Below are 26,397 nucleotides of genomic sequence, written 5' to 3'. Positions count from 1 at the left end.
CCAATATTTTATTTAAAACATGGCTTAAATAATGTATCAGTATTTTAAAGAGCTTTTTTTTTTTAATGACCTGTGAAACTTTACTGTTGTTCTCAACTAATACGCAACTACACGTGTCAGAATTACGGCTGGCTGGCCAAAACCGGAAGCAGGATCCGACACTTCCTGTCTCCGCGCTTCGCCTCCCGAATGGCGCTGCACGGCTGTGGGCGGCAGTTGTGGCTCCGTCTCTGATAATGCTCGCGAGTCTTTCTTCTAGTCGCAAATCGGTTGCTCAAGTGTGCACGAGTCGCCCAAGACCCACTCTTCGAAGTGTAAGTCTTCAATCCTTCACCTCGTTCCCGCTACAGCGACTAAAATCGCAACGAAAACCCATGCGGTGGGTCTGCCCGTCCATCCTGTTTTAGATTTTTTTTTTTTCTCGATTTCCTTTTAAAATACTTTAACCACCTCACCTCACCCGTTCACGCGTTTGTTTTGTCCTATTACTCCTTGTGAAGGATGCATTATTCAAAAGTGCGCCCGTATGGGAAGCGGTCCGCTGTTCGTCTGGGGCCCCGCAAACATCTGAAGAATCCAGATAATAAAATGCGCGCTAAATAAAATAAATAAATAAATAAATAAGTGTGCTCCTCATCGCTCGGACGGAGGCGAGTGACCTTGCTTGGCTAGCTCTAGCTTTTTTGTTTTTAATAATATTTTTAAAGAAAGTTTGCGGTTTTTCACGGTTTACAAACGGGTCGGCCAAGACAAACATTGCAACGCGGTATCCTGCGTCTACACGAAGCCACTTTTGGTCGAAGCGCTAAAATAATCGCTCAGGCAAGCTGGATGCACCGAGCACACTGTGTGTTCGTTCCCTTCATAGTTTGTTCTCCTAATCTCTAGTATCCATCCACGAGCCTGAAATGCGTAATGAATACCCGTAACAAATTTGGTGGGTGGATGTCTGCAGTATTGTTCGATTGCAGGGTGCAAAAAAGAAAAAAAAAAAAAAAAATTCTTGCACGCTTTTTTTTTTTAATAATGCCGTTCCCTTGTGTGTAGTTATAATGCCTCTATTCCTTTACTTAGTCACAATGCTGACAGAGGCACTATCCACGCTTGCATCAGTCACACTTCAGCGTTTGTTCGTCGGGGCCACATTCCAAAGCAACTTTTTCGAGGTCTATCGTCGCTTGTTGCTGTTTGTTGGTTGTCTTTGCAACGCTGCAGCAGTCTCGTCGGCTAAGTGCGATAAGAAGGGTACTGGAGGTCGCGCTTATTTATCGTCTTTTTTTTTTTTTTTTTTTCGCATCCTTACCTTCTTTTGTATTTTGCCCAAGTTTCCTGTCCCTTCGCGAAGAGGCAGGTGTTTCCGGTCGCGCTGTAGAGCTCATCTCGTTAACTAGACTTTTTTTTGTGTGTGTCTGTGTTCCTGTTTTTTGGATTTTATCCTTCTTGTTTTCAGCTGCCTCTCCTCGAAAAAACGCTACCCCACGGACCCAGACCTAGATTGCATATCCTTGGAGCAACACACGATCAGCTTTATAGCGAACTAATTCCAAGAGCTAGTATCATTATAAAACTCGCACACCATGTTTTTTTTTTTTTTTTTTATTTATTTATTTACAACGAATTGACGAACTTTTGGGGCATCGAACTTCGATTAACCGCGTTCGTTTACCTGCCTCGACAATCTTTTTTTTTTTTATTATTTGTTTTTGTTTTGTTGTGACGCCTCCGTCGTGTTGTTGCGACAAAACGGTGCGACGCGTTTTACTGGCATGCGCGGGTAGTAAGTGGCTATTTTTGGGCGATGCGCTGCCGCTCGCTCCTCGCACACTCCTGTGTTTTCCGTTCTAAATGAGCGCGCAAACTCTTGCACGGGGAGCACGCACTCGCGGCCTCTAGGAAAGAACCGTCGCGCGGTCAACGTTTTGTTGTACGTGTTACCAGTAGTAGCTTTTGTATCCTGGAGGTGTCGCTTCTTGTGTGTGCTTTTCTCTCTCTCTCTCCCTCTCTCTCTCTCCTTTCCCCCGTGTTCATACCGGAAACTTTTCTGTGAGTCCTTATCGTTGTCCGTAATGGCACCGGACTACTCTGGGCATGCGCAGCCGCGTCTACAAAGTTACTGAGCGTGCGCGTCACAGTCTAATTGTGGGAATGGGCAGCTCTCGTCGTCTGCTTTTTCTTTGGGATAAAGGCACATCGTTAGCTCTATCGCACAAAGCTTCACAGTGCCTATGCTTTAGAGTTTAGTGTGGTTCGTGTGCAGAATTTGAGTCCAAATGTTACAAGAGCACACTGTAGACCAGCCGCCTCAAACTTTTTCTTGCCAATCTTGCCTGGGCGCTATTTTATTTTGCGATTAAACTATTGCAGAAAGACTATGTAAACAAATGAGTTGGTTGATGTTACGCATATTTAAAGAAAAAAAAACGGAGACAACGGACGAAGGAGACGTTTTGTGTTTGACCCCTTCTTCGTCAGTCGTCTCTGGTTTTTTTAACATGTTGAAACCATTGCAGTTTGGTTGTGTCAAATGTTGCATTCTAAATTCTGGTGCTGTTTCTCCATTCTGTCAACCCTTCCTGATCACCCACAACTACGTCCAAGTGTCTACAATCTAACGAATATGTCTACTGATGTTTGAAAGCATTGCGGCGTCATTTCAAGAGAACTTTGGGGATCTGGCGATTTGGAACCGTTATCTGCTTCAGAGTCACGTAAATCCCAGAGATAACAAATTCTGATATCTCCAACCCTTTGAAAGAGGGATCACTCACAAGTTATCTTTGTTCTGTTATCATTTCCTTGTACAGTGCCTGCTGCAAGACCATACCATGTTGTCGAACTGTATTGAAAGCTAGGGGGGAAGTGACATAACATGGTTTTCACTGTAGTGGTCCTCGAGAACAAATATTACTGTAAAACCCTTTATCTTCCTGGCCCCAAATTTTCGCGAATTAGGCAGTGGGGTCGTAATTTGCGACCATTGAGTTTCGCAAATCCTAAAGGCTGGAAGTCACCCCTCTAGACAATAAAAATATTTGCGCCCCCTATTTGCAAAGTTTCCAAGTCACGAAATTCGCGAACATTAGGGGTTTTAGAGTGTTAGTACATCTTTGGCAATGTCTAACATAAAGCAGCGTCTTCATTGTCACTGAGTTTACCTTCTGTTGCTTTTTGCATTTTGGTACAATTACCTAACCAAAAGAAACATTGGTTAGGTCTATAATCGGTGCTTCTCCTAAGTGTGGGTCTTTCCTGGTCGTTCTCTTAAAGCAGCTTCAACAAAATAATTGTTAATTTACAAACAAATATTGTTTGGAAATTAATCATACAGTCTTCTAGTTTACTGATATTGGCAGTAATGATTGTTACAAAGCTTTGAGGAAAATGAGAGCTAGAGGGGCACAGTTCAACAGGGCCTCATGTGTTGATGAAACTCTGAGGGCAAATTCGGAAAGCTGACATATTTCAGGAGTCTGTATGCTAGATTTCCGGGGATCATAATCATAAATTTAGCCAAAACTTTTACCGTCTGTCGCTCGTGACAAGATAGGATCAATACAAGAGCAAGGGATCTGCATAATGCATAATGGTAGCTTCACAGGGATGGAGTTGTGCTTCACTCTGGATGATGCAATTCTCCACGAGGAACACGAACATGTGACGAAAGTAGAGGATGATTAAATTCCAAGGTAAAGCAAAACACCCCGCCGTTACAAGGCAAATGTAAAACCTAACCGGTTATTGCAGGCTGCCACTTGTACCTGTTGCCACACATTGCATCGAACAATAAACAACCGCGGCGACTATATTTGGAAGTCTGAGGAACCGATTTGGATTTGCATCCAAGACGTCGCACGAGCCTTCAGAAAGGGGCGGGTGCCTCGAGAAGCCACGCGTTGCACTGCCAAATGATGCACAACACGTTTGCTCCGGCGGGCGAAGCAGCGCATGAAGGCTTTTGAGAAGAGTCACGCTTCACAGTCCCGCGAGCCCGTGTTGGGGGTCACGGAGCGGAAAGGGACCTGGAAGATCTGAATGTTGTTTTTATATGGCGTACTGCTCTGGCCCCGGTTGCGTCCGTGTGCTGGGCCGCAATGTGCTTGTGGGTGACACGTGTGGTGTACTTGCACATTTTTTTATTCATACTGATGGACGTTTTTGAAATTCTCTTTCAGATGCGAGATGGGCAACCTTCTGCGCTTGCTGTCCCGGGACGATGCCCCGAAGTACGACGTGTTCGTGGACTTCGAAAGTGAGTCGGTGTTTTGGACGTTTTGGTTGTTCTCCTTTAGCCATATTTCGAGCAAGGTTTACTGCTTACTTTGTACCATTTCTGTCATCACACTTCCGTGTTGCCAGGAGGTGTTCTCAGTTTGAGAAACGCAATGAGTATGAAATTAAAAAATTCAATAACTTTGCAATTTTTTTTCTTTTTTTCACGCAATATTTGGGAGTTTGGTACTGCCGTGTCTATCAGTGGGTTGATACAATTTTGAGGCAAATCAGTGAACATAAAAAATTGCTGGAGTACCCCGTTATTATTCAGAGACGTAGGAAGAAAGAAAAATGGTACAAATATGTATTTCCTCACCGTGTGGTTAGTTTCAACTTGGGTCGGAGCACAGTCGAAGGCTCCAACACACAACCACAAACACACATAGTAAAAGCGCGAGTCACAAGATATTTGCTGCACTTGATTGATTTAGTCTACGAAAGAATGCGTACAGGAAGAGGAACAAATGCCACGATGTCACAATTTTACCCTGTTTGGTCGGTTTGATTGGCTCGTAGTGTCAGCTGCGCTTAAAATTAAGACGAAACATAAGTATAGAAATTGCTGCTCAACCGCGCTGGCCGATTGATGCGCTGGCGGGTTGGTCGGTGACATGGTCTGAATTTTCAGGCGATGTCAGGAGCTTAAAGTCATGAGAATAAATCGCAAATAGGAGGGTGGTGGCTACTGTGATACAACAGAACCAGGGTCTTATACCCCTCCCACAGGCGTACCAACCGGTGGGGCAAGGGGGGCGCTATCCCTCCCCAGTTCTCAGACTGGGGGGCAAGGCGTGTGTTTTGCACCCCCCTGAAACGGCCGCCACTGGGCAGGGCAAACACTGGCCGGCAGTGCCCAAGGGATACCAAGGGCACTGCCCCCAGCCTGGAGGGTGGGGGTGGGTGTCTGGCTTGCCCTCCCACTCAAAAACAAGCTGGTACGCCACTGACCCCTGGTAAAGTCACTTGTTTATCATCTCTGCCACGTGCCTCCGTGACGCCTCTCATTGCCTCCGAGTGGCGGCTGACATGGGTGAGCACCTGGGTTAGCGCGATAGGCTCCGACATTATGATCAGTATTATTACAGGTCCACCTTCTTTGGTTTTGATTGTAGGTTGATCTCTAATTATGAAAAACTGTGCAGAGAAAGAAAAAGAAATGAGGGTCTATGTTTGAATAAATACAATCGAGGTAGTTCCCGTGCAGCTGCCGATCGAAAGAGCAGTGAACTTTGACTTCCCTCTGGTTCCAACGCAGCTGAAGAGCAGTCGCTTTTAAAGCACGAGTGTAGGCTTTCGTAATATCTGTTGGTGGTTGTTTCTGGAGTTTATAATACTCATATTAGTCTTGGGTTTGGTAGGTTCAAAGAACTTGGGGGTGAATAATTTTTATTGACAGACATGTTAGTGGATATACTGTTTTTTGTGGTATTTTACAGAAATTATATTTACGAGCTAAATATACTACCGGGTGTAAAAGTGGGAGGGGAGAGAGGCTTTATCCCAACTGAACTGTTGTGCTGCAATTCATTTTTCATCCGTTGCTTTTTTTTTTTGTACCCATTGTAAACGAAACTTACTCTCACCAAATCCTCATTTCTAAAACGAAAGCTCTATGTTCTTTTTGCACCCTATTTATTCTTATTACAAAAGGTAATAAGTAACATGCTCCAGCATCAAAGAGGGACCCTAAATCATTGTCAAAGATTAACTCATTTAGCGATGCAGTCACTTTTTGATCTTTAGGTGATATGATACCAGATGTTGGCATCTGCTTCAAAAGCATCAGTCGCTGCTCCAACCGGGTTTTTGTCTGCTACAAAAGGTCAAATTCCACTTTCACCACTTTGTGCATTGTGTGGTAGTGATAAGGTTTAGAAAGTAAATATACTGGATGAGTGGCTTTGGCTAGTTTGCGACTTGGTATTAAATCTGTCATCATCTTTAGATATTTAATTACTAGATGTAATTGTCTAGATATGACTATGAATGCCAGGTTTTGTCATCAGGCATCGTGCAAATCAAAAAGACCTGCTGGTGTGCCTTGTTCTGCTAAAGATGCCTTCAAATTATTGTAAGGAGTCATTGCAGACAGTTGTAGTGTTTTTGTAGAAATGACAATACTCTGCACATTCCAGGGGCAGGTTTTATGCTTGCCAATTCTTTCAAGATAGGCGGACCAGTATTTTTTCGCGAAGTGGTCCACATAAAAACTACTAGCGGAAATGAGCCAAACTTATGCTGGCGATTTAAATCGGAGCGAGAGAGGTGCGACAGGAATGGCCATAACGAACGTCACATGCATTCACTACAGCGTCTGGTTTTGCCTGCACCTTTGGTGTCTTGGGAGTTAGATTTCTGGTGCAGGTAATTATCTGTCTGGTTTTAAAGTTAATCAGGAAATTCTGGCACACCTTCACTGCTTAGTCCAGCCACAAAATTTAACTTTGAAATTCAGTTCAGTTTCAACCCAAAAGGCAACCCAAAAACTGCCTTCCCGAAATGGCCACTGTGCGCAGAGAGCGGAGACCTGCCACGTTTTTCCAGGAACGGTGGCAGGTTGCTTGTGACAGCTGTCTCGTGGGTAGATTGAAATCATCCAAATTTAGAAGGGGCTTTGAGATCTAAGCTCTGCCCCGCCACCCTGATGTGCTTAATATAGAACATGTCCGGGCAAGCGTTTAGGAGAAACCCACGGAAATAGTAGCTGGAGTCGACCCCACTTCCAGGCCGTATTCGGTCTTCCTTTCTGACAGGCATTCCTCAACGAGTGTTTGTTTTCCTCGTATGAATGTGTCTTTGAGCTAATGACACTGCCATAGTGGAATATATGGCACGCTCTTAATCAATGGAAGTGGAGTTGGCATTTTATATCTTTTGTGGGAATGTTGCCCCATGACAGTTACCAAACAAGATTGCCAATTTGGGCTCCGACTTTTTTTAAATGAATGTTAGTATTTTTTTTTTTCTGTTGCTTGCTCAGCAAGAGATCAATTGCTAAACAATGCTACAAATTGACTTCAATATCTTTTATTCAAACATAGTGTCTTCTTTCATTTTTGCCATACTTGTTTAGTATAAGAATTGATAAACATTTGCAAGTCAGCCTTTGACTTCTTTGATTTAAATGGAATTGTGGAAGAGTGCTAAATATGGATAATAAGTTAGCCTTGCACTCCTTTTGTGCAGATATTGTTTTCATTCATTTTTGCCGTGCTGGTTTAGCACAGGGGTGATGAAACAAACTTGAAAATTTAAGCCTGGAGAGTCCACTGACCCAGGGTCGTCTTAACCTTGGTTTTCAGTAACTTTTTTAATGTTGACTGGAATTACACTTTATTTAATAAGTAAACTTCGGAAATCAAGAGCCCCAACTGTTTTTGCCAATTTGGTTTCAGATGCCGAGCCTTCTGAATCGGAAGAAGAGACCTATTACTATGTTCAAGATGTACTGCAGCACTCCAGGGACATCTTGCTGGAGCTACAAACCTACAAAGGTGCTGGCAACGAAATCAGAGAGGTGAGCCTCTTGCCCGAATAGTTTTCAGATTGGTCAAGCAGTGCATAGCTGGGCTGTCTAAAATCCCTCTTCATCCCTTGGGTACCGGAACCACATTTGTATGGGGAAACATTACGAGTTCTCAAATTATTTGTGGTCCATACTCTCGTGAGTAATGACCGTGATATCCCAAGAGATAGCCCACCGTGCTTCCTGTTCAATTCATGTTCTCTTTTGACAAAATGTGCCTCAAGACAGGGACAGAGTAAGGGTCTTGCGGCGCATTTTGTCAAAAGAGATCATGTACCAACTGGCCCATCTGTCACTATGAATCAATTCATGTGTTTTTAAACTAAAAAAAAAAGAAAGGAAGATGGGCACCTCCCAAAACCATGTTCCCTGGGCTCTTGGAATTTCCTCAGTGGGACAGGCAAATTTAATTTTGTCAACAATAGGGAGTGCCTTCTTGACAGCTGGTAGTAGGATAGAATCAACTGTTTTTTCTTCATCATTCAGATATGGTGCTCATTGTTGGGCCTAGGGATAGGGTGAGGAATGAAGGCAGGCATGTTTTCTGAACCCTCTTGGGTCACTTACATCAAAAGTTAGCCCCCTCTCACCTTTATCATTAATGTTTGGCACCCTCAGGGTTTGGGCGATCTTTTGGGATATTACAATATGTCGGATCATTCCTGTTTTTCTCATAGAGCAGTGACATGAATGATTCAACTTAACTCCCAGCATGCCAATATGTGAGTGCCACTGGCATGTAGGGCCAGTGGAGTTTTGTCAATATGTAGTGCCAGTGAACTTTTTGTCAGATTGAGAGAGAGCTAGTGGCATTTCTGCGGTAAAATGCCAGAAGCTTTGTCAGACATGTCTGGTTGTGTCAGCAGTGCCTCTTTCTCTCTCCCCCTCCACCCAGGCGATTGCAAACCCTCGAAGCGAAGCTCGCCAGGTGAGGGCCTGGGAAGCCGTGCTGCCACTGGTCTCCAAGTTGAAGCAGTTCTACATCTTCTCCCAGAGCCTGGGTGAGTGCTTCTTCTTAAAAAACAACTCTGCCCCGAGTTTAGAGCGAAACAGTTTACTAATGTCACTTCTGCAGGACATGCGATCGTAACTTAAGCACAATCTCAAAATAATGTTGTGGGTCCTCACTAAAGCTGGTATTAAAAAGGGCATCGCCGGCTCTCTAATGAGCTGCCTGAAAGTCAGCTACTGCCGAAGCAATGCTGGGTAGCGTTCCATCATTTTCGTGCGGTCCTTTTCCCCACAGTCCAAACTGACAATTGAATCTGCTTCTAGAATGGATTTTACTTTTTTTGTGCAATGAAATTGAGCAGTCTTCAGTAAACCAGACGTAGCCCCGACATAGCGTGGCACAGAAGTGATATTGCTGCAGCCGACGGCTACTTTTGCAGTCTCTCCCGAGCGATAGTTTATAGGTTTTGTCACAACAGTCACCGTGTCACGTGACCTACGTGTCGGTCAAGTGTGTCCCTTTTCTCGTGAAACCCAGCCCCATAGCATGTTCCGTGTGAAAACCCCCGTCGGTTTTGGCGTGCAGAGGAGGTGGTCCCCCGAATCCTGTGGGAGCTGTGCTCGGGGCCGCGCACGCCACGGGAGCACCTGGAGACCCAGCAGGCCCTGGTGAAGCAGTTTGCCGAGATCCTAGACTTCGTGCTCAAGTTTGACGACCTCAAGGTGACCACACACGCGCCTCGGTTGCACTGGAATGCGAGTGTGTGAACCAGCCTTAACATACCGGCCCCATCTGTCGGTATCCCTGGAACATTTCCGAGCTGCATCTTGCGCATCATTCATTCGTCACGGGCTCGAAATAACTCTGACAATATTAGAAGAGACCAATTTTTTTTTTTAGACAGTGCATAGATTTGATCTTGCAAACACCGCAAACCTAGTCTATTAACATGTTAGAAAAGCTCCAGAGGTACCAAAAAAAATAATGGGGTAGTGTGTATGTTTATACAGCCTAGAACTTGGTCTGCCTCACTGGATGACAAGTCTCCCAGCTGGAGATAAGAAATTTAGCCAGTGCAGTACAACCGCTAGCCTGGGTTCTTTAACGGGCATCATGCAGGCTTGAAACGGGTAGGGGTGGGGATTGAACCCAGGATCCTGGGCTCTGCAGTGTGAGCTTTCGCTCCACGTGCTCCGAGCTGGTGTGCGCTAGTCCACTCGGCCACCGATCCCCCCCAGCTAGGGATACCTGGTAGATGGCGCCAGTCTTTTTTTTTTTTTCTAGTGTTCCCTTGTCGTGAGCTGTTACAAGCGGTTCTAGTGCTGTCGATCGGTCGATTTGACTACCTAGGGTGCCTTCATGTGCACTTCACTTAGGGTGACGTCATCTTTACCATTTTGCTTGTGACTCCTTTTTTTTTTTTTTTTTTGGAGCACGTGAAAGTTTGTTTATCAGCATGAGTTCTTGGCATTGACCGGCATCATTTTGTTACCTGTCATTTCTTCGTAATTTCACCATGAGCGCATGGCGTTGGGTACTACAAAGGCTGGCATCACACTGCACAGGACAGATCTTTTATGGATGACTGACGGGAAATCGAAACTAGCGCTTTGTTCCCGGGGAAATCTTGTTGAAGCGCCGTTTTCTCTAGGGGGATTTGACTGTGTCGATTTGCACATGCTCTCGTACACACTATGTATAGTGGAAGCGGAAGAGTGTTGATTCGAGCTTCTCCTGACTTTGTTGCGCAGATGACGAATCCAGCGATCCAGAACGACTTCAGCTACTACCGCAGGACGGTTAGCCGGTTACGGCTAGCAAACCAGGTCAGTGTTGCCGTTTTTGCATTTGTTTTGTCCTGTGCCTGTTCAAGAACTCTTCCACTGGTGTTCAGCTCTTGTCTAGTTGATTGTTCATTCCGCGCATTCCCTGCTTCGGTTTCTGCATAACTTTAGTCTCGGCTTGTATGCCACAACTGGAATTTATTCTTAGCAATATATTTCATCAACCCCTTTTTGGTAGCAGGCAATTTAAAGGCAGTGGTGATTGGCCTTTTCTTGAATTAGCTTTAACAAAATAATGCTTACCCACTGCTTGTCCATGATATTGTCTGCAAGGGGAGCAGGTGTCTTGTGTGATTAAGCGATATGAGTGACACTAGCTTAGCCTGCAAAGTAGATCTCGTGCGTTTGCTATGACATAATTTGATTAAAAGATGGTTCAGTGAAAGGGCTTTTATTTGCAAATATGTCATTCGGCTAAATGACCCATATTTACTAACATGGTATTAGTACTAATTAAATGGTTTTTGAGCAAAGTATGTTTCAAACTGTTGCAGATGAAATGTCCTTTGTTGCGCTTTGGTGAAACATTAGTTGCGATGTCATTTGGTGAAGCATTTTTTGATAGAGTGCCATTTGACGAAACATCATTTGACGAAACATCTTTTTATAAAGTGCCCTTTGATGAAGCTGTGTTTAACGAATTGTTTGACAGAGTGCCGTCTGACAGAGTGCCGTCTGACAGAGTGCCGTCTGACAGAGTGCCGTCTGACAGAGTGCCGTCTGACAGAGTGCCGTCTGACAGAGTGCCGTCTGACAGAGTGCCGTCTGACAGAGTGCCGTCTGACAGAGTGCCGTCTGACAGAGTGCCGTCTGACAGAGTGCCGTCTGACAGAGTGCCGTCTGACAGAGTGCCGTCTGACAGAGTGCCGTCTGACAGAGTGCCGTCTGACAGAGTGCCGTCTGACAGAGTGCCGTCTGACAGAGTGCCGTCTGACAGAGTGCCGTCTGACAGAGTGCCGTCTGACAGAGTGCCGTCTGAAAAAAACACGGTGCAATGAAACACATCGGACCCACAGGCGTTCAACACAAAGTAATTCTTTTAGAGACGAGTTCATCCAAGGACGTGCCTCTCTTTGCAGGAGAACATAGAGGACGGGCTGGAGGTGCCCAACGAGCTGGCGAACCACATGTCGCTGTTCTACGCGCATGCGACGCCCATGCTGAAGGTGCTGAGCGACGCCACGACCCGCTTCGTGGCCGAGAACAAGGACCTGCCTATTGAGAACACCACCGAGACGCTGGGCACCATGGCCAAGGTCTGCCAGCGGATGGTCGACAACAGGTGCGTGCTGTGCCACTGCGGACCGGTTTGTTGTTCCGGAGAGGGTAGCCCCGCGCTGAGGTTGAAGCAAATGCATTGTAGGTAGTCACTGACGGCTTAAGCAATGTATAGTCGCCGCAGGGTTCTCCTTAAAGGGATGGTGAACCGTAATTTGGATTTCAAAAAAAGAATGCTGGAGATGTAGGCGGGACGTTACAATCCCTACAACACTACTAGTAAGGCGATATCTCAAATGGACGGCCGTATTTTTGGCAAAAGAAGTCAAGATTGAACCAGGCCGACGAGGCGCGTGACGTTAAGATATCGAGTTTCCTCCTCTCTTCGCTTCGTTCCCTCTCCTTATCGGAGAAACATGACGTCAACATTCCTGCCAAATGCGCCTCTTTTTTGAAAAATACGGCCATCCGTTCGAGATATCGCTGTATGAGTGATGTTTTCGTGTTCCTAGCATCCCGTTGCACGCTTTTGCCGCGTGTTTTTGGGAGTCCAGATTTCGGTTCAGCATCCCTTTAAGGTGGGCGGCAGTGGCTTTGCCACCTACCGCTCCTACTGACTGCCCACCGCTCAATTATGCCACAGGATGACGATGCGATTTTTCCTGCACACATGGCTGCAGACCGCCGTACTCAACAGGCCTGCACACTGCCACATTATCGCGTGTTATTGCATCACCGACTGCCGCCACTCTTTCAAACGAGGAGAGCGGAGCCGCAAAGTGCCGCCGACTACAACCCCCCCCCCCCCACCTCCGCCGCTCGCATGGTGGTTATGTCCACCCCTAAAAAATTCCAGGGGAGAACCCTGTGCTTGATTGAGCAGAAACTCAAAATAAACAGATGCAACGAACGTGCACTGCGCAGCAGTTCTCTCGTCAGGCGGCGAGTGGCAGACAGCAGAAAGCCAAAAGGACTTTTCTTTCACTGCTCAATGCTTGCTTGTGCTGTGGCCTGCTTTTTCTTTGCCTCTTCACTGTTCCTTCCTCTCTTTTTTTTTTCTTTTTCCAGGGCAGTTTGGTTTGTTTTATTACTGTGGCATATGAATACCCCGCTATATGGACACCACGCAATGTGGACACCATCTTAGGGAACAAACTCAGAAAATATTTGCATTCTTTATCGTTATTATGGACAACTCGCATTGTGGACGATTTTCTTCGGGTACGGAGGCGTCCATATTACATGACATCGCTGCCGTTTTAAACTGATGAAGCAACGTCTAAGCAACACGCGTAGTGCAAGTGCCAAGTTCTACATGACTAGACGCACCCAGAAAGCGACTTTAAAAACAAGCGCGTCTCCCATAGAGAAGCACAGGAAACCGGGCCCGCGACAGGCTGCCATTAGCCGCACATTGAGGAGCCATCTGGTGGCACCGTTTGCAAACGAAGCGAGGTCTTTACCTGGCAGGCTGCTACGCGCATGGTGTCCACACCCATGTATATCTTGCACCGTGGTTTCGGGAAACGTATGCGCCATTTGGGAACGAGATTAGAAAAAACGCACGCATCCGAACCAGGATTTTACCCGCCGCGCTCTTAGAGCGAGGTTTGGCCGAAACTTTACCGGGGCCTGTCAATCTCCCGAAGCGGAAACGCGGACGCCGCCAACGGCTGCTGGACTTGGCTGTAGCGTCTGATCTTTGAGGCAAAACAAGCTTTTGGAGGAACCCGATTTCCGGCCATTCTCGTATCCAAGCCAAAGCCCCGGAAAGGAAACGATTATGGCGGCGAGTGACAAGCAGAGAAATGGTGTGTACAGCTAGGTTGCTGTATAATACAGGCAGTATGGAATAATGGCACGGTGCAGATTCCTTAGCAGTTGCGACAAGGGCAAGCACTATATTTAAATGGGATGAGTGGAAACAACTAACTTTTTAACGGTTAAAATTCTTCCAAAATGCTTCGAGTTCATTCGCCTGTTCTTTGACATTCGCGGTCTTTCCCTTGGCAGGCCTAGCAAACCGAACGAGCCAAATCTTTGCTGATGAAGTTTGTCGAGTGATATTAATAAAGCAGACTGTCTCTTCACACTGTACGTACTTCATATCATTTGCTGCAAAACGCTCGATATTCCCGGTACAGACAACGAGGTTCTCGAGAGTCGGACTTGACATGTGAATTAGCCGACTGCTCGAAATCTCGGTTTCGCATTGTGCATTGAGAAATTGCACCGTGTGAATAGACCTTTATCGCTTCTGTGCGCTGGCAGCAATGGCTTTGTTTTAAGCACATATCTGGAAAGATAGACCGGTTGCTATCTGTCCTGATGACGTAGGTAGTAGGCGCTTTAAAGCTATTGGCACTCCAGTAGACTGCAGGATGCACTGAGGAACGCACACACAACGCATGAAGGCACCTAGCATGCACCGTTCACACTTTATCGCACTCTCAGAGATAAGTGAAGCTGGGCATCAAGAGCGGGAGAGGAATCAGAAATTGGCTGCTTTCGGACGATGCTGCAACATGATTGAACAGATTAAAATGCAGCAGTTGTATGTGCTGCAGTCTGCAAGTATGAGTGCGGCTGTTAACAAATATATTTTTCTTTTGCATGTATAAGTGCAGCTGTTAACAAATATACTGTACGTTTCTTGGAGCCCTTTTATACTAACGTATGCAGCATACAACTAACCTGTCGTAGCACTTTTTTGTACACATCTGTTCTTTAATATTCCATTGAGTTTGTTATAAGGGCTTATTTTGCCTAGCTATTTCGATGACAGCTTGAAATGGGGGGGGAGGGGGAGAGGGGAGGGAGGGAGGGAGGGAGGGAGGGAGGGGGAGGGGAGGGGAGGGGAGGTTCACTGTTTGATGCCCACATGGCTTCAGGCGATAAGCGTGCATACGTCTGCCTAGAATTGAATGCTGAGAGTGCTGTACCTGTCCACATGGCTTCAGGGCTCGCAAGCCGTGAAGCCGTGTGGCTTTAGCGAATAAGCTTGCACGCTTCTGCTTGGAATAGAGTGTTGCACCCGCTTGCTTCATTCCGCCTGCTTCACACAGCCTTCCCTGCCCCCTGTTGCGACGTCCGTCCATCCCCCCCTCTCCCGCAGGGACATTTGCACCAGGTTCAAGAATGAGGAGACAATTCTGTTTGTGCTGCGCGTCATGGTCGGAGTCATCATCCTCTACGACCACGTGCACCCGCAGGGAGCATTCACCAAGACATCGCACATTGACGTGAGTCTTTCTACACAACGATTCCGCGTGACTGCTGCAAATAGCTTTCAACAGTTGTGCGTAACTATTGAAAGTTGCGGAAAACAGTCGCACGCAGCTTGCGGAGGTTGCATGCCACAGTCCCAGGTGTTTCCTCTTGTGACTTCCCATAGACTGCTGCAGTGCTGTCAGCGTCAATTGTTCAAAACACAAAGCTTTCAGAGTGCGCTTGGCCGGCGTTCCTTGTGTCAACGGAGGTCAGTGGCGTCTAGCGCTTAACATAGGGAGCTATGAAACTGTTTGTTAATGTGGACAACCGAACAAATTTCACTGGAACAAAAAGGTAAGGAATGAATAAAAACACCACCGGCTGTCTTCATCCATTCCTTACCTTCATGCTTCGTCAGTATTCGTTTAGCTTTCCACATTAACAAGCATGAACCAATCAGCTCAACTAAATCACGTAGCGCTATAAAGGTATCTCCAGGTTTATTTGCGTCATTGTGTTTAGGATGCAGTCTGCAGTTGGAGAAATCCAATTGCTCAGGGTTCATTTCTTGCCGGGTTTCCAGTTTTTTGGGACTCCTAGTTTTTCTAGCAACACTGCTTGCTGTACTTTTTCCGTGGCAACAGGTGAAGCGGTCCATCAGGGTTCTCAAGGAGCAACCTCCCAACGTCGTGGAGGGATTGTTGAACGCTTTAAGGTGAGCCCTGGGCCAAGCTTTTTTTTTAATTAAAAACTGTGTTCGGGTTCAGAGTACCGAACAGAACCGAAAACCGGGACAGAGCCATTAATTTTAGCTGAACCGGAACTGAACCGAAAAAAAATTTAACGATAATTACTAGTTTAAAACGGTAGTCTTTTATTTTGTTAGTATCACAAAATAAATATTTGAAAAAAAAAAAATATATATATTTGCAGCTGTATTTATATGTATTGTTCAAATCGTCACGTACAAAATTTCAGTGTAAGAAATTTTGGGTTTTCGTAGCGCTTTTGTATTGGCGTTATGATTGATCATGTGACACGTCGTCACGTGACCTCGTGTAGTCAAGAGGCTGTAAAGTAATATCACGTCACATAGTCACGTTACGTCAATTTAATTTAAATTTGGAATTTAAAATTTTAAAAAATAAAGAAAGGCATCGTGTATTGGATTTTTTTTAACAATATCATTTATTAATATTATTCCTCTGCACATTTTCGTGTATTTGCCTTCAAAGCTTATGTAGAGACAATGTAGAGCACTGCTCGGGCCAAAATTTGTAGGCCTGGCCCGACCCGGCCCGGTAGAGACGCTGCCCGGGCCTGCCCCGAGCCCGACAAATGTTTTTTAAATATGAGCCTGAGCCTTGCTTGAGCTTTACAGATGTGCCCGAAAAAATTTTAAGCTGTCTAAGCATAAAGCGTGCACTCTTCCACTATGCTGGTGGAGTCAATACGTTTTCATTTATACACTTTAAGGCTTTCCACGTGCAGTACGTCTTTTAGAGCGCAGCTCTTTGGCATCTGTTTCCGGGTTGAGCGACGGCGCCATCGCCGTCGGCGTAATCGTGCATTGCATTATTGGATGTTTCCCATAATGATGTCACGAGGGTTAAATTTTCCGGCTAAATTTGGCGGAAAATTCTTCTGCTAAATTTAGCGGGAAAATTTTTCCTTTGAATTTAGCGAGGAAATGTTTAGGCTAAATTTAACGGGGAAATTTTGGTAAATTTCCCAGCTAAATTTAGCGGAAATAGTTCTTCGCTAAATTTACAGGGAAATTTCTGCTTAATTTAGCGAAAATTTCTCGCCAAATGGGAAGGGAGCAGGAGAGGATGAGGGGAGGGTGCAGGGGGGGAGCAGGGACATACCCTCCCCTCCTCCTCAAGAGCTGCTCTCTAATTGGGCATTACAGAGAATTTTAAACGTCTCATTTTTTTGTGTTCACTTTTGAACGGCACCGTAGTGACTTTGCACTTTGCTTGTTTGTTTTCATCGAACCTAAAAGATCAATGAGAACACTTTTTGTTATCAACAATTTAAAATTTGCTGCACACAACTGCCCAGGGACAGCCGGGTTTGGGCTTTTAGGTTGATGTGTGTTGAAATGTTGAAGCCTGAGCCCAGCCCGCGGGCCGGGCCAGGTTTGGGCTTTCAGGTTGACCAAGGCCTGTGCAGTGTTCTAGCACAATATTCTTTTTGGCGTACCCGGCAACCCGACGTTTCACACTGTCAATCAGCGAACAAAAAAGTATGTTTCCATTGATCGGCTAAGAAAATTGCCGTATTTTCGAGTATCATACTCTTGTGTCAGTATCAATCAGTTATGTGATCTTCATACTTTCAAACTATTGATGATAATAAAAATATATTTGATTACTGATTTAAGATTTGACAACATAAATAAAGATATTTATATTTATTTACCTTAAAGATATACCTTCAATATATAAAGATTTACTTTAAAGATATACATCATAAGTAAATGCACCCTCGAATTATCTGAAATAGGCTCTGCAAATCTTTTCCGACATCTTTATCCTCGATACACGTGTATAAGTGATTTGGGAGAGCCTTAAAGAAATTTTTGATTTTGAAGCTGATTTCAATAAATGTGTTCCTGACACATATATAACTTATCAAACATATTGAAGTCTGTTGCCTCTTTTATATGATGAACAGCAATTTTATGTGCCTGTGGGTGCCTGGCAGAACTATGATGATTGCACACGCAGACCGTCAGAAAGTGACCAAGTAGCTGCCATGTCGAGTAGAGTATGAAATACTTGCTTGTTTTATTGAACAAAAATCATAAATTAGCAAAGTTGATGCTTACTTGAAATTTAATTGACCGGCATCTTGTCAAGAACAAACCTCAACAGCCAGGCTACACCAGTTTATCCTGTATAAGAAAACATTGACTTGGACAGGTTCAATCTGAGTATGAAGGTGCGAATAGATTAGAGTGAACAGTTCTTTATCTCTCCTTTCTGCACGATTCTTCGCCTACATGTGTCGCATACATGTGTGAGTGTAAACAATGTTGGTTAGGAAAACAGGCATTGTGATTGCTGCTTACTGTTTTTATCAAAGGCAAACTAAAATGGCTTGTCCTAAAACTTTCATGACATTTTTTAAATATTTCTTTTACCTCAGTTGCGTCGGCATTGTGAAGCGTATTTTGCGAACTATATTTCACAAACTATATTTCACGATATATGTGGTGATGTGCGCATCCCATGATTTTATGCACTGTACTTACCGTGTATATGCGTGTAATAGCAGCAGGTTTTTTTTTTTTTTCGTTTTTTTCGGTATACGGTAATATTTTAGTTCAAGAGCCCACCTAGGATTCAACTTTTAAGACTGCGACTCAAAGTCGTACCAATCGCGGATATTTTTGGCAACCACCTCACTTCATGTCAAGTTTTCCATTCCGGTAAATATATGCGACTAAGGTAAACAAATGGACGTTAAGTCGTATAAACACAACGTTTTGTATATTAATCTAGATTTGCTCTTACTGTTTGGTCGAAATGAAATGATGCTATTTCTAATTTTTTGTGCCTGAAAATAAAAGTGAATTGTACAAATGATAAATAACTTTACAGTATAGTTACTCGTTTCACGGCAAATAGTGCCTATAGCCAAAACAAAGCGGAAAATCTAGGTGGTGTCCACTGGCGGCGATAGCTGAGCTTGCTACTGCTGAGCACGGGTTGACGGAAAGCTTCCACAACGCTTCCGACACGCACAGTGCACACCGAGATTGTTTTCTTTCTGAGATCATAAAATAAGAACTGCATCCCGAGCATGTGGGATGAAGTTCTTATTTATTCAACTTTTAAACATGTGTAGTTCGCGAACTATAGCTCGGAAAATACAATAATTTTCCCAAAGCTGTAATTGAAAGTGGCAATAATTTGTTTCGGCATAGCTCTCCAAAACTAAAAATTCCACTACTAGTCACCTTTTCATGTTATTATGCCATTGTACTGCACTAAACTTAGTTCATGCAACGTCCAGTTCCTCTTTCTTAGTCCGTCATCCGCCACGACCGGCGCCTTGCAGGTATACAACGCGGCACCTCAACGACGAATCGACACCGAGGAGCATCAAGGGTTTGCTGGCCTGACCCACCGCTGTGCTGCGGCAGCGCCCCCTCCTCCCGCCCCATCCCGCCTTTGCTGGCGTCGTCTGCTCCCCCCTGGGCACCCTTTGTTTCTTCAAAGGCGTCTTCTGCTCCTGCGCAAGCGTCTCCTGCTGCAGTGCAGGAGTCGTCTGCTTCCCGACAATGCCCAGTTCCCTTCCCCCCGCCCCTGCAGTCCTTGCAAAGGGAAGTGACCAGGACCGAATCCTGGCAACCACTGTTTGGGGAATCGGGATCAAACGAGCGCCCCGCGCCGAACACTCCCGCTAGCATGCGTTGAGGGAAGCATTCTTCCTTTAGAAGTCATATCCAAGTTTGTGTCAGCCACGAAGACGCGCATTCATACTCTTGGGCGACGAAAAGGCGTGGTTGGCAAACTTGCACCCTTTTTCTTTTCTTTTTGTTCGTTTTACGAAGGTGGTGTTGTCGGAATTGTTTTATTGACTCTTTTGCGCACCATCAATACATCGACTATTCGACTGCAGCGACGCTTTCGTCGTGCATTTTTAAGGAACTACTTTTGTTGACACGCTTTGAGTCTCGACACTCTTGACCGGTTTCACTTTCGGAGGGCCTATGTATCTCTGCAGATACCGCGACAGTCTCGGTATTTTCACGCGTGTTGTCGCTTGGGTGTCTTCAGTCCGTGCGATAACACTGTTCCGGAGCCCCGACCTTGTCCTGTTTAGCACCAGGCACTCAGTATTTCATATTTCTCCTTGTCCGTGTAAACGTTTACAAGCCTGCCTTGTTTTTTATGTTTATGAAATTGCATGTTTACGGCACTCGTGTATATATCCTGTTGAATATGCACCCTCACATACTGTCAGTGCAGTTATTCATGTCACCAGTGTAAAATGTTCATGCAAGAGCTTGGTCTATCTCTCGAGGTATTGTCTCTGCCAAACATTGCTCTTCTACCTGGAGTTAATATTAGGAAACTGTAATCGTTCCCGCTACCCCAGTGACCGGTACACGCCCTCATGAATTTGAATTTAAAGTTATCTTAAAAATATGACGTTGGCAGAACGCGTTACTGCTGCCGTCTAAAGTCTAAAGACAGCTGTACCCCCTTAATTTGGCATGCCTGCAAAGGCTACCTGTTGTGTGGCTTTGGGAAAGTCAACTTTCCCAATGCATGGCTATTCAGCAGAAGCATGTTTAGAGGCCATGGACTTGTTCTGTAGCTTTTGTTGTGCACTTTTGTCGAGGCGAAATGAAGTGTTGTGCAACATTTGCAAAGGATGTCAAAGCGACAGCATATCGCTTTGTTCACGTATTATTACATCTTCCACCACTAGGTATTTTAAAATTAATATAACAAAGGATGTAAACTTCATCCGTTCAGATCAAACAAACTTTAGACTTGGCCCACCATAGCAAGAAGAATGGATGATTTTCCAGGGTTTTCGTTCAATGTGTGTGCATGTGTACAGTAGGCTGACGAACAAATCTAGTTTAGTGATAGTCTTTTGAGCAGTTTTTAGAGGAGCATTGCTGCCGCTGCCAGATAGATTTGTTTCATTCTGAAATGTCTGCAAAAAATGGCAGTAATGCAAGACCAGAAGGGACGACTGACAAACCGGATTTCGCAATCCATACAAACCTTTTGATGGAATGAGTCATGTTTTCCACGAGTTTTAGCTTGAATCTGAGCTCGGGACCATTGCAGACCTGAAGTTGATCTGTGGTAGTCAATATTGACAGATGAACTCTGCTAGTTAGATTAATTAATCAAATTTACTTGAAGGGCAACTTGCTAGGCTTTTGTTATTGAGAAGACAGTGCAGTTTTTTTTTTTTAGTGTAACTTGGTAAGTCCACAAACCAAATATTACTATGCAAGTATATGTCTAAATATTATTAAAATGGTCTGGAAACTTGGAGATGTAACAATTAAACGAGATCTCCAAAAATTTGGTGACCAATGCAATCGGCTACATCAGAGCATTGTAGTTTTCAGCTCTTTGTTTTACTGGCACCAGCGAAGCGATCTGCAGTGTTTCAATGAACACTTGTGCGGCCGTGCAGGGAACAAGCGCACGCTTGTGGACCTTGAAGCTTGAGATTTACTCTTACCGATGTAGTGGTAAAAAGGCAGTCAAGGCAGTGAACTTTTGAATTTGTAGAATGCCGACAAGAACAAGTAAGAATCTGAAGTGCTACTTTGGTTTTTGGGCGAATTAGGTACCCGTGTTTGAGGCTAGCCCCAACCCGAATAGCGAAGTGACCTTGTGAAAGATTGAGATGCTGCGAAGTCCTTTATTTCTGTAGACTATATTCTGGGCATTGGGTGCAGTGGAAATGTTAAGATGATCTTAAATTTCAACTTCACGGAAGACATCTTCCCACATTTTGGAGTACATTCATTTATGCATCAATATTTTTCAAATATTATTTTCAGAAAATTTGCAATAATCGGAAATTTTCGAAAAAATTTGGGAAGAGTGTTTTTCAACTGCTACATCCACTGGCACCTATCATATCTGGGTGGGTATACTTGGGACTTAGTTTGAGAATTCCTTATAGGAAAGAAAAGGTTTCAATAAAAATGTCAAGAAAGAAGCTTCTTGATACAAGAACTTGGGGGCAAAAGATTAGCCACAATGGCCTCAAAAGTGACATGTAGGATCTAGCCGTATTGCCCGAGGAAATGATCGATCTCCCCCACCCTCGGCACTCCCACACTCCTTGCGAAAAATTTGCAAAATTTTTACTTCTTTTTCAAACCAGTGAGCATTACCAGAGTCTTTCAGTACGTCACTGGCCATGAAACTTCTCCCCAGCGTTAAAAACAAAAGTATGGTTCGCGACCGCGTGCAGCACTGGTGTGGACAAGGCAGCCCAGAGTTGCCAACCTGGCCAGCACCACTAGGGCTCTGGCAATCACGAAGTGTGTCATAATATTGAATGAATGAATGAACTACAATCTGTGGATGGCTCTCTCTGAATGAGCCATCCACAGATTGCGGTGACACATTGTTGCACTGACAGGGTTTCTTTTTAATTTAGGTGTCTTTGGCTTCACTCAATCAGCAGCTCAAACTTTCTTATCTGCAACAACCCCATAACATTTTTTATTCTTTTTTTTCCTTCAATATGGATTTTCACGACCGTTGAAATTCAGTTTCGCAAGCAGCGCCCTCTATAGTCGGATGCAACCTAAGAACAATCTTTTAGCTCCACCCACAAGCGCATTGCGCCCATCTGAAGTGCCTCCGCCGTCGAGAAAGTAGTTCGCTAGCAACGTTGCTTTTTCTTCCTCCAGGAAACGTGTCTTAAACTAATACAATATTTATTTAATTCATTCAGGACATTTAAATAAGTTAGAATATGTTTTTGTCAACGAAATAGCTGTTTAGTAAAGAAAGAAATTCATGTCCAATGTACCGTCTTCCCAATTCATTTTCTGTCCAAGATACTGTCTAACATACCGTCTAACATACCTCTCAGCAGTGCTAAGCCTCGCGCCCGCTTCGAAATTTTCGTTGGCGATAGCGTCGCTGGATTCTCACGTTGTCGCGCAAAAACTGCTGCAAACGCAAGCCGATACCATCAAGATTTCGTGGCGTAACCTCGGGCACGTAAAACACGGTGCAAAAAAGCAGAATAATTGTCACGAGAAACTATAGCATCGCGTTGCTAAGGCCAGCAGCCATGTTGAGCTTTTTTTTTTTCAAAAGGATCGCGATTGGTCCACAGAATCGTGACGTCATGAAAACAATTGGCTGGCGTTTCTCGGCGTAGGATTACATTTTCCTCTGAGAGGCATTTCCGGTTTTTTCTTGGCTTGCAACCGACTATAGTGGAGGCTTTGCGAACCGGTGCACTCGCTCGGAAAAGGAAAAGCATTGTTCTGTTTGAAAACAAACGGTGAAAGCTTATTTGTAACATCTGTTAGAGATGGACAAGAAAAGACCGGCGATTGCATGCAGCAAACACTTGTAGCGTAACAAAATGCCTGTGTATGAGATTTTTTTTTTAACTGCTCGTGCTTTTCAGTTTGCGAGTGGCTCGCTTGGAGAGGAGTGGAGTGGTAAAGTGACAGCGCACTCTTGTCGATAGTGGAGCACCTGGTGGCGGATTTTGTCCCCGTATTTCACTTCGGCTGAATTTTCGTGACCAGTAGCTCAAGGACTAACATTATTTTTATTTCATTGTCTCAAAGCTCGGAAAAAGCTAGTTTTCTCCTTGCCTGGTCTTGCGGCATTCAACAAACACTTGGAAGTAGGTGTAACAACCCATCTTGACGTCGGCGCTAAGCGAGTCGTCGTGAAAGGTGCCCAGATTTTTTTTCCCGAAATAAATACCCGAGATCTAAAACCAATTTGCAATGTTGAGCTAGAGCTTCTCGGTTTTAGCAACTCAAGAATAAAAAAGGAAAACTCGCTAAATTTGTAATTCAGACGTTTGTCGGACAGGTTTTTGCAGAAAACAAAATGGTCACTAAAATATTTTTTGACACCAGATTTTTTTTTTATGACATTTTGCATTTAGGTACTGCAAGCAGTGAGAGAGTGCAGGCGAGCTGGTAATTAATCGACATCTTGTAAACCCTGAGATGGGGAACGATAAAAAAAATGACGAACACAACAAAATCTCAAACCGCAACATTTTCCTCACTCTTTACAAATGACTCAGAAACAGCCACCAAGGCTCTCTCATTAAAAATACCATCAGAGAGCACTGCAAACAGAATTATCTTTCAACTCCCTTTTCAAAGCCGACACTCTCCTGAAATTTCTTTGCTCAAGGATTGATTTACAAAGGTCGTTCTATACACTGGGGTAGGAATTTTGGTACTAATAGCATGCACATTTGAGCACAAACCAAACCGTGACGGTTTCACATCCAGGCAAAACTTTGGACCTTCATTTAAATTTGCTTTAGGAACTCTGAGACACTACAACACTTTCAGGATTGAAAAAACGTTATACAGAAGCCGATAAAGCTGACCTTTTCTTCGTCGAATCTTGTTTCTTCAAGACCTCTCTTTTCTTGGCAGCCCACGAGGAACGAAAGCTTGCGAGCCGAAGAGAGTTCCAACCATCGAACGTTTTTTTATCGTTCCCCATCTCAGGGCTTACAAGATGTCGATTAGGTACTGCAGTTTGTATAAATTGTAAACTCAATAGTTGTGGCTTTTTTTAGGATAAGAAATTAGAAAGAACCAGAAAGCAAAAGACGTGGTGTATGCTCCTTTCGTTTTCAGTCAACAAATGTATTTTAGTTTGCTTTTTTACACCACCGGTTGCTTCTTTGAACAATTCTTGTCAGATTTTATGCACTTGAGTTGCACGTATGCAGGCCAGGTACTTATAGACACCAGCCTATTACGCCAGCTCCTGTCGATGACCAGAAACCCTGATCATAAAACACGTAGGATTGTAAGTTTCTGCAGGCTTGGAATTGAGAAGCATCCAAATTGATACGCACACTATGGCTCTTTACCCACCATGACGCAACCTTAACCCAGATGACCGTCATGTGGTTGGAGCACTTTAGTAGCTGCCGACATTTCATTGTACTCCCAACTACGAAACTCTTTCCTATTACAAGTTTCCTGTGCCAGCAAGCTTAGTGTCAGTCACCTACTGCTCTTCCGTACAATTAGCTGCGAAATTTAGGGCTCCCTAAGCGCGTCCCGACGCAAGCATCTCTTCGCAGTCGTGGAACAAACTCGTGGTGTGTGTGTGTGTGATGTCTTCATTGTGTCCGTGAACTTTGTAATGTAGCCAAATTTTCGTAGATTTTCAAGGTGGCTGAGTAAACTAGACTTTGTTTCATCACGAGTTGGAGTGCACTTGGAGGCTAGCAACGTACAAACATGGATGCGCATACCAACACCGCAAGGTCACTGAGCATTCCACTGTGCTTGATCGGTTTTGTGGATGATGGGGCACGAACAAAAAGAGAAGGGCCGTGACGTGCTCTTTTGATGCCACTCAATTGGCCCATAACATCGGTTGTCCTCCAACTTAGTATGAAGCAATGTATAGGTGGAAGATGGGAAAGCTTGTGCTCCAGAATGCCTCCGAGGGAATGTCAAAGGAATGTAATGTTGCTTGGAAGACTGAGGTTTAGGAGGGTGTGTTGTAAATAAGGACGAATGTACTGCAACAAAGATGGCTTTAGTCTGTACTTCCTTTTAGCACTTTCTTTGTTGTGACCGTTTCTTCCATTCTCTTTTGAGGGAAGCTCATCTTGTCGTACACGCATATAGATGTGCTTTTTAGGCGGTTTTGTTTAGAGTCAGCTTTATTTTCCCTCTGTGGTTGATTTTTTTATTTCTCGTTTCTCAAAGCTGACGTCCAACAGAAATGCTCGAGGGATCAAATCAACGAATATGTTGGGTCTCGCTCAGTTTTATTTGTCGACGAAAGAAGTTTGGCCCATCGTAGGGCATTAGCAACATCAATGTGCGAGCTTCCCGCCGTCGATGGCATGTTGAGCCCACTAAAACAGTGGCACACCTTTTTTAACACGTGTGAGAAGTTCATACTTTTTGTTCTCTTTTCATTACTTTGCGAAAGAACCTTTGTCTTCCCTTTGTAGCAGGTGAAATGGCTCTCTCTGTTCAGAGAAAGAATGCTGCCAAAATGGCCGCTCTGCCAAACGTCTTCGGGCAAGCGGTTGGTGAAATATGCAGGGTGTGCTAGGCATAGAAAGAGATGAGAGGTGCTATTTTTGAGGAATACAACTTTGGATTGTTGTTATGCAGAGCAAGTCTTGGCGATCAATTGGCCCATCCCGTGAGCATAGTGATGTTTCTTAGTTAAGCACAAGCTTGAATGTGCACGTGGTCGGAGAGCCCTTGCCCTAATCGGTTTCTGCAGCAGATGCGAAACTGTTCCGAAGATATCCTCGTAAAGTATCTGCTGCATACTACTGTGAACTAAGTGTCATTACACGTGTCCGAGAAAAAGCACAGAGCTGAAATTTGGTTGGAAAGTTGGTAGCCCTTGTCACAAGGGTCACAAAGAATGAGTTTGAGTCACAGCTTTGACTGCATGCGTTGTTCGAGGAATGAACTTTCATGCCCATTTTTGACGGTCGGCGCTTTTTGTCACATCTATCGAGCAACTTTTGTTGGGGGACATGTTGGGTGGGGATCTTTTGTCACAAACTTGCGTCACAACTTTTATGAAGTGTCAGTCCGGCTGCCATGTGTATGAAGTGTGGGTTTTTTTGGTCACATACGTTCTGTCATGCATTTACGAATCTTGGAT

General features: G+C 44.5%; 1 protein-coding gene across 2 annotated transcripts; it reads left to right on the top strand.

Moving 5' to 3' along the window:
- Positions 1 to 190: 190 nt before the first annotated feature.
- LOC8032037 (CYFIP-related Rac1 interactor B) lies at positions 191 to 21,571 on the top strand. 2 transcript variants are annotated; one of them, XM_029973127.4, is made up of 10 exons: positions 191 to 314; positions 4,173 to 4,249; positions 7,668 to 7,789; positions 8,694 to 8,799; positions 9,336 to 9,472; positions 10,502 to 10,576; positions 11,674 to 11,876; positions 14,943 to 15,054; positions 15,667 to 15,737; positions 19,091 to 21,571. In XM_029973127.4, the coding sequence occupies exons 2-10, from the start codon at positions 4,180 to 4,182 to the stop codon at positions 19,152 to 19,154; spliced, it is 960 nt and encodes a 319-aa protein (XP_029828987.1). In that variant the 5' UTR covers positions 191 to 314; positions 4,173 to 4,179; the 3' UTR covers positions 19,155 to 21,571. The 2 variants fall into 2 exon arrangements, with proteins under 2 accessions (XP_029828987.1, XP_029828986.1); XM_029973126.4 differs by having other exon boundaries at positions 14,928 to 15,054.
- Positions 21,572 to 26,397: the final 4,826 nt, after the last annotated feature.

The sequence above is a fragment of the Ixodes scapularis genome, unplaced genomic scaffold, assembly GCF_016920785.2.
Source record: "Ixodes scapularis isolate PalLabHiFi unplaced genomic scaffold, ASM1692078v2 PGA_scaffold8__174_contigs__length_109621045, whole genome shotgun sequence".
Lineage (NCBI taxonomy): Eukaryota > Metazoa > Arthropoda > Arachnida > Ixodida > Ixodidae > Ixodes > Ixodes scapularis.
This window is presented reverse-complemented; position numbering and strand designations above follow the sequence as displayed.

Coding starts and splice junctions, on each gene's coding strand:
- LOC8032037 (XM_029973126.4), top strand. CDS start 4,180: ATGGGCAACCTTCTGCGCTTGCTGTCCCGGGACGATGCCCCGAAGTAC. Junction 4,250..7,667: donor CGTGTTCGTGGACTTCGAAA/GTGAGTCGGTGT, acceptor ATTTGGTTTCAG/ATGCCGAGCCTTCTGAATCG. Junction 15,738..19,090: donor GGATTGTTGAACGCTTTAAG/GTGAGCCCTGGG, acceptor GGCGCCTTGCAG/GTATACAACGCGGCACCTCA.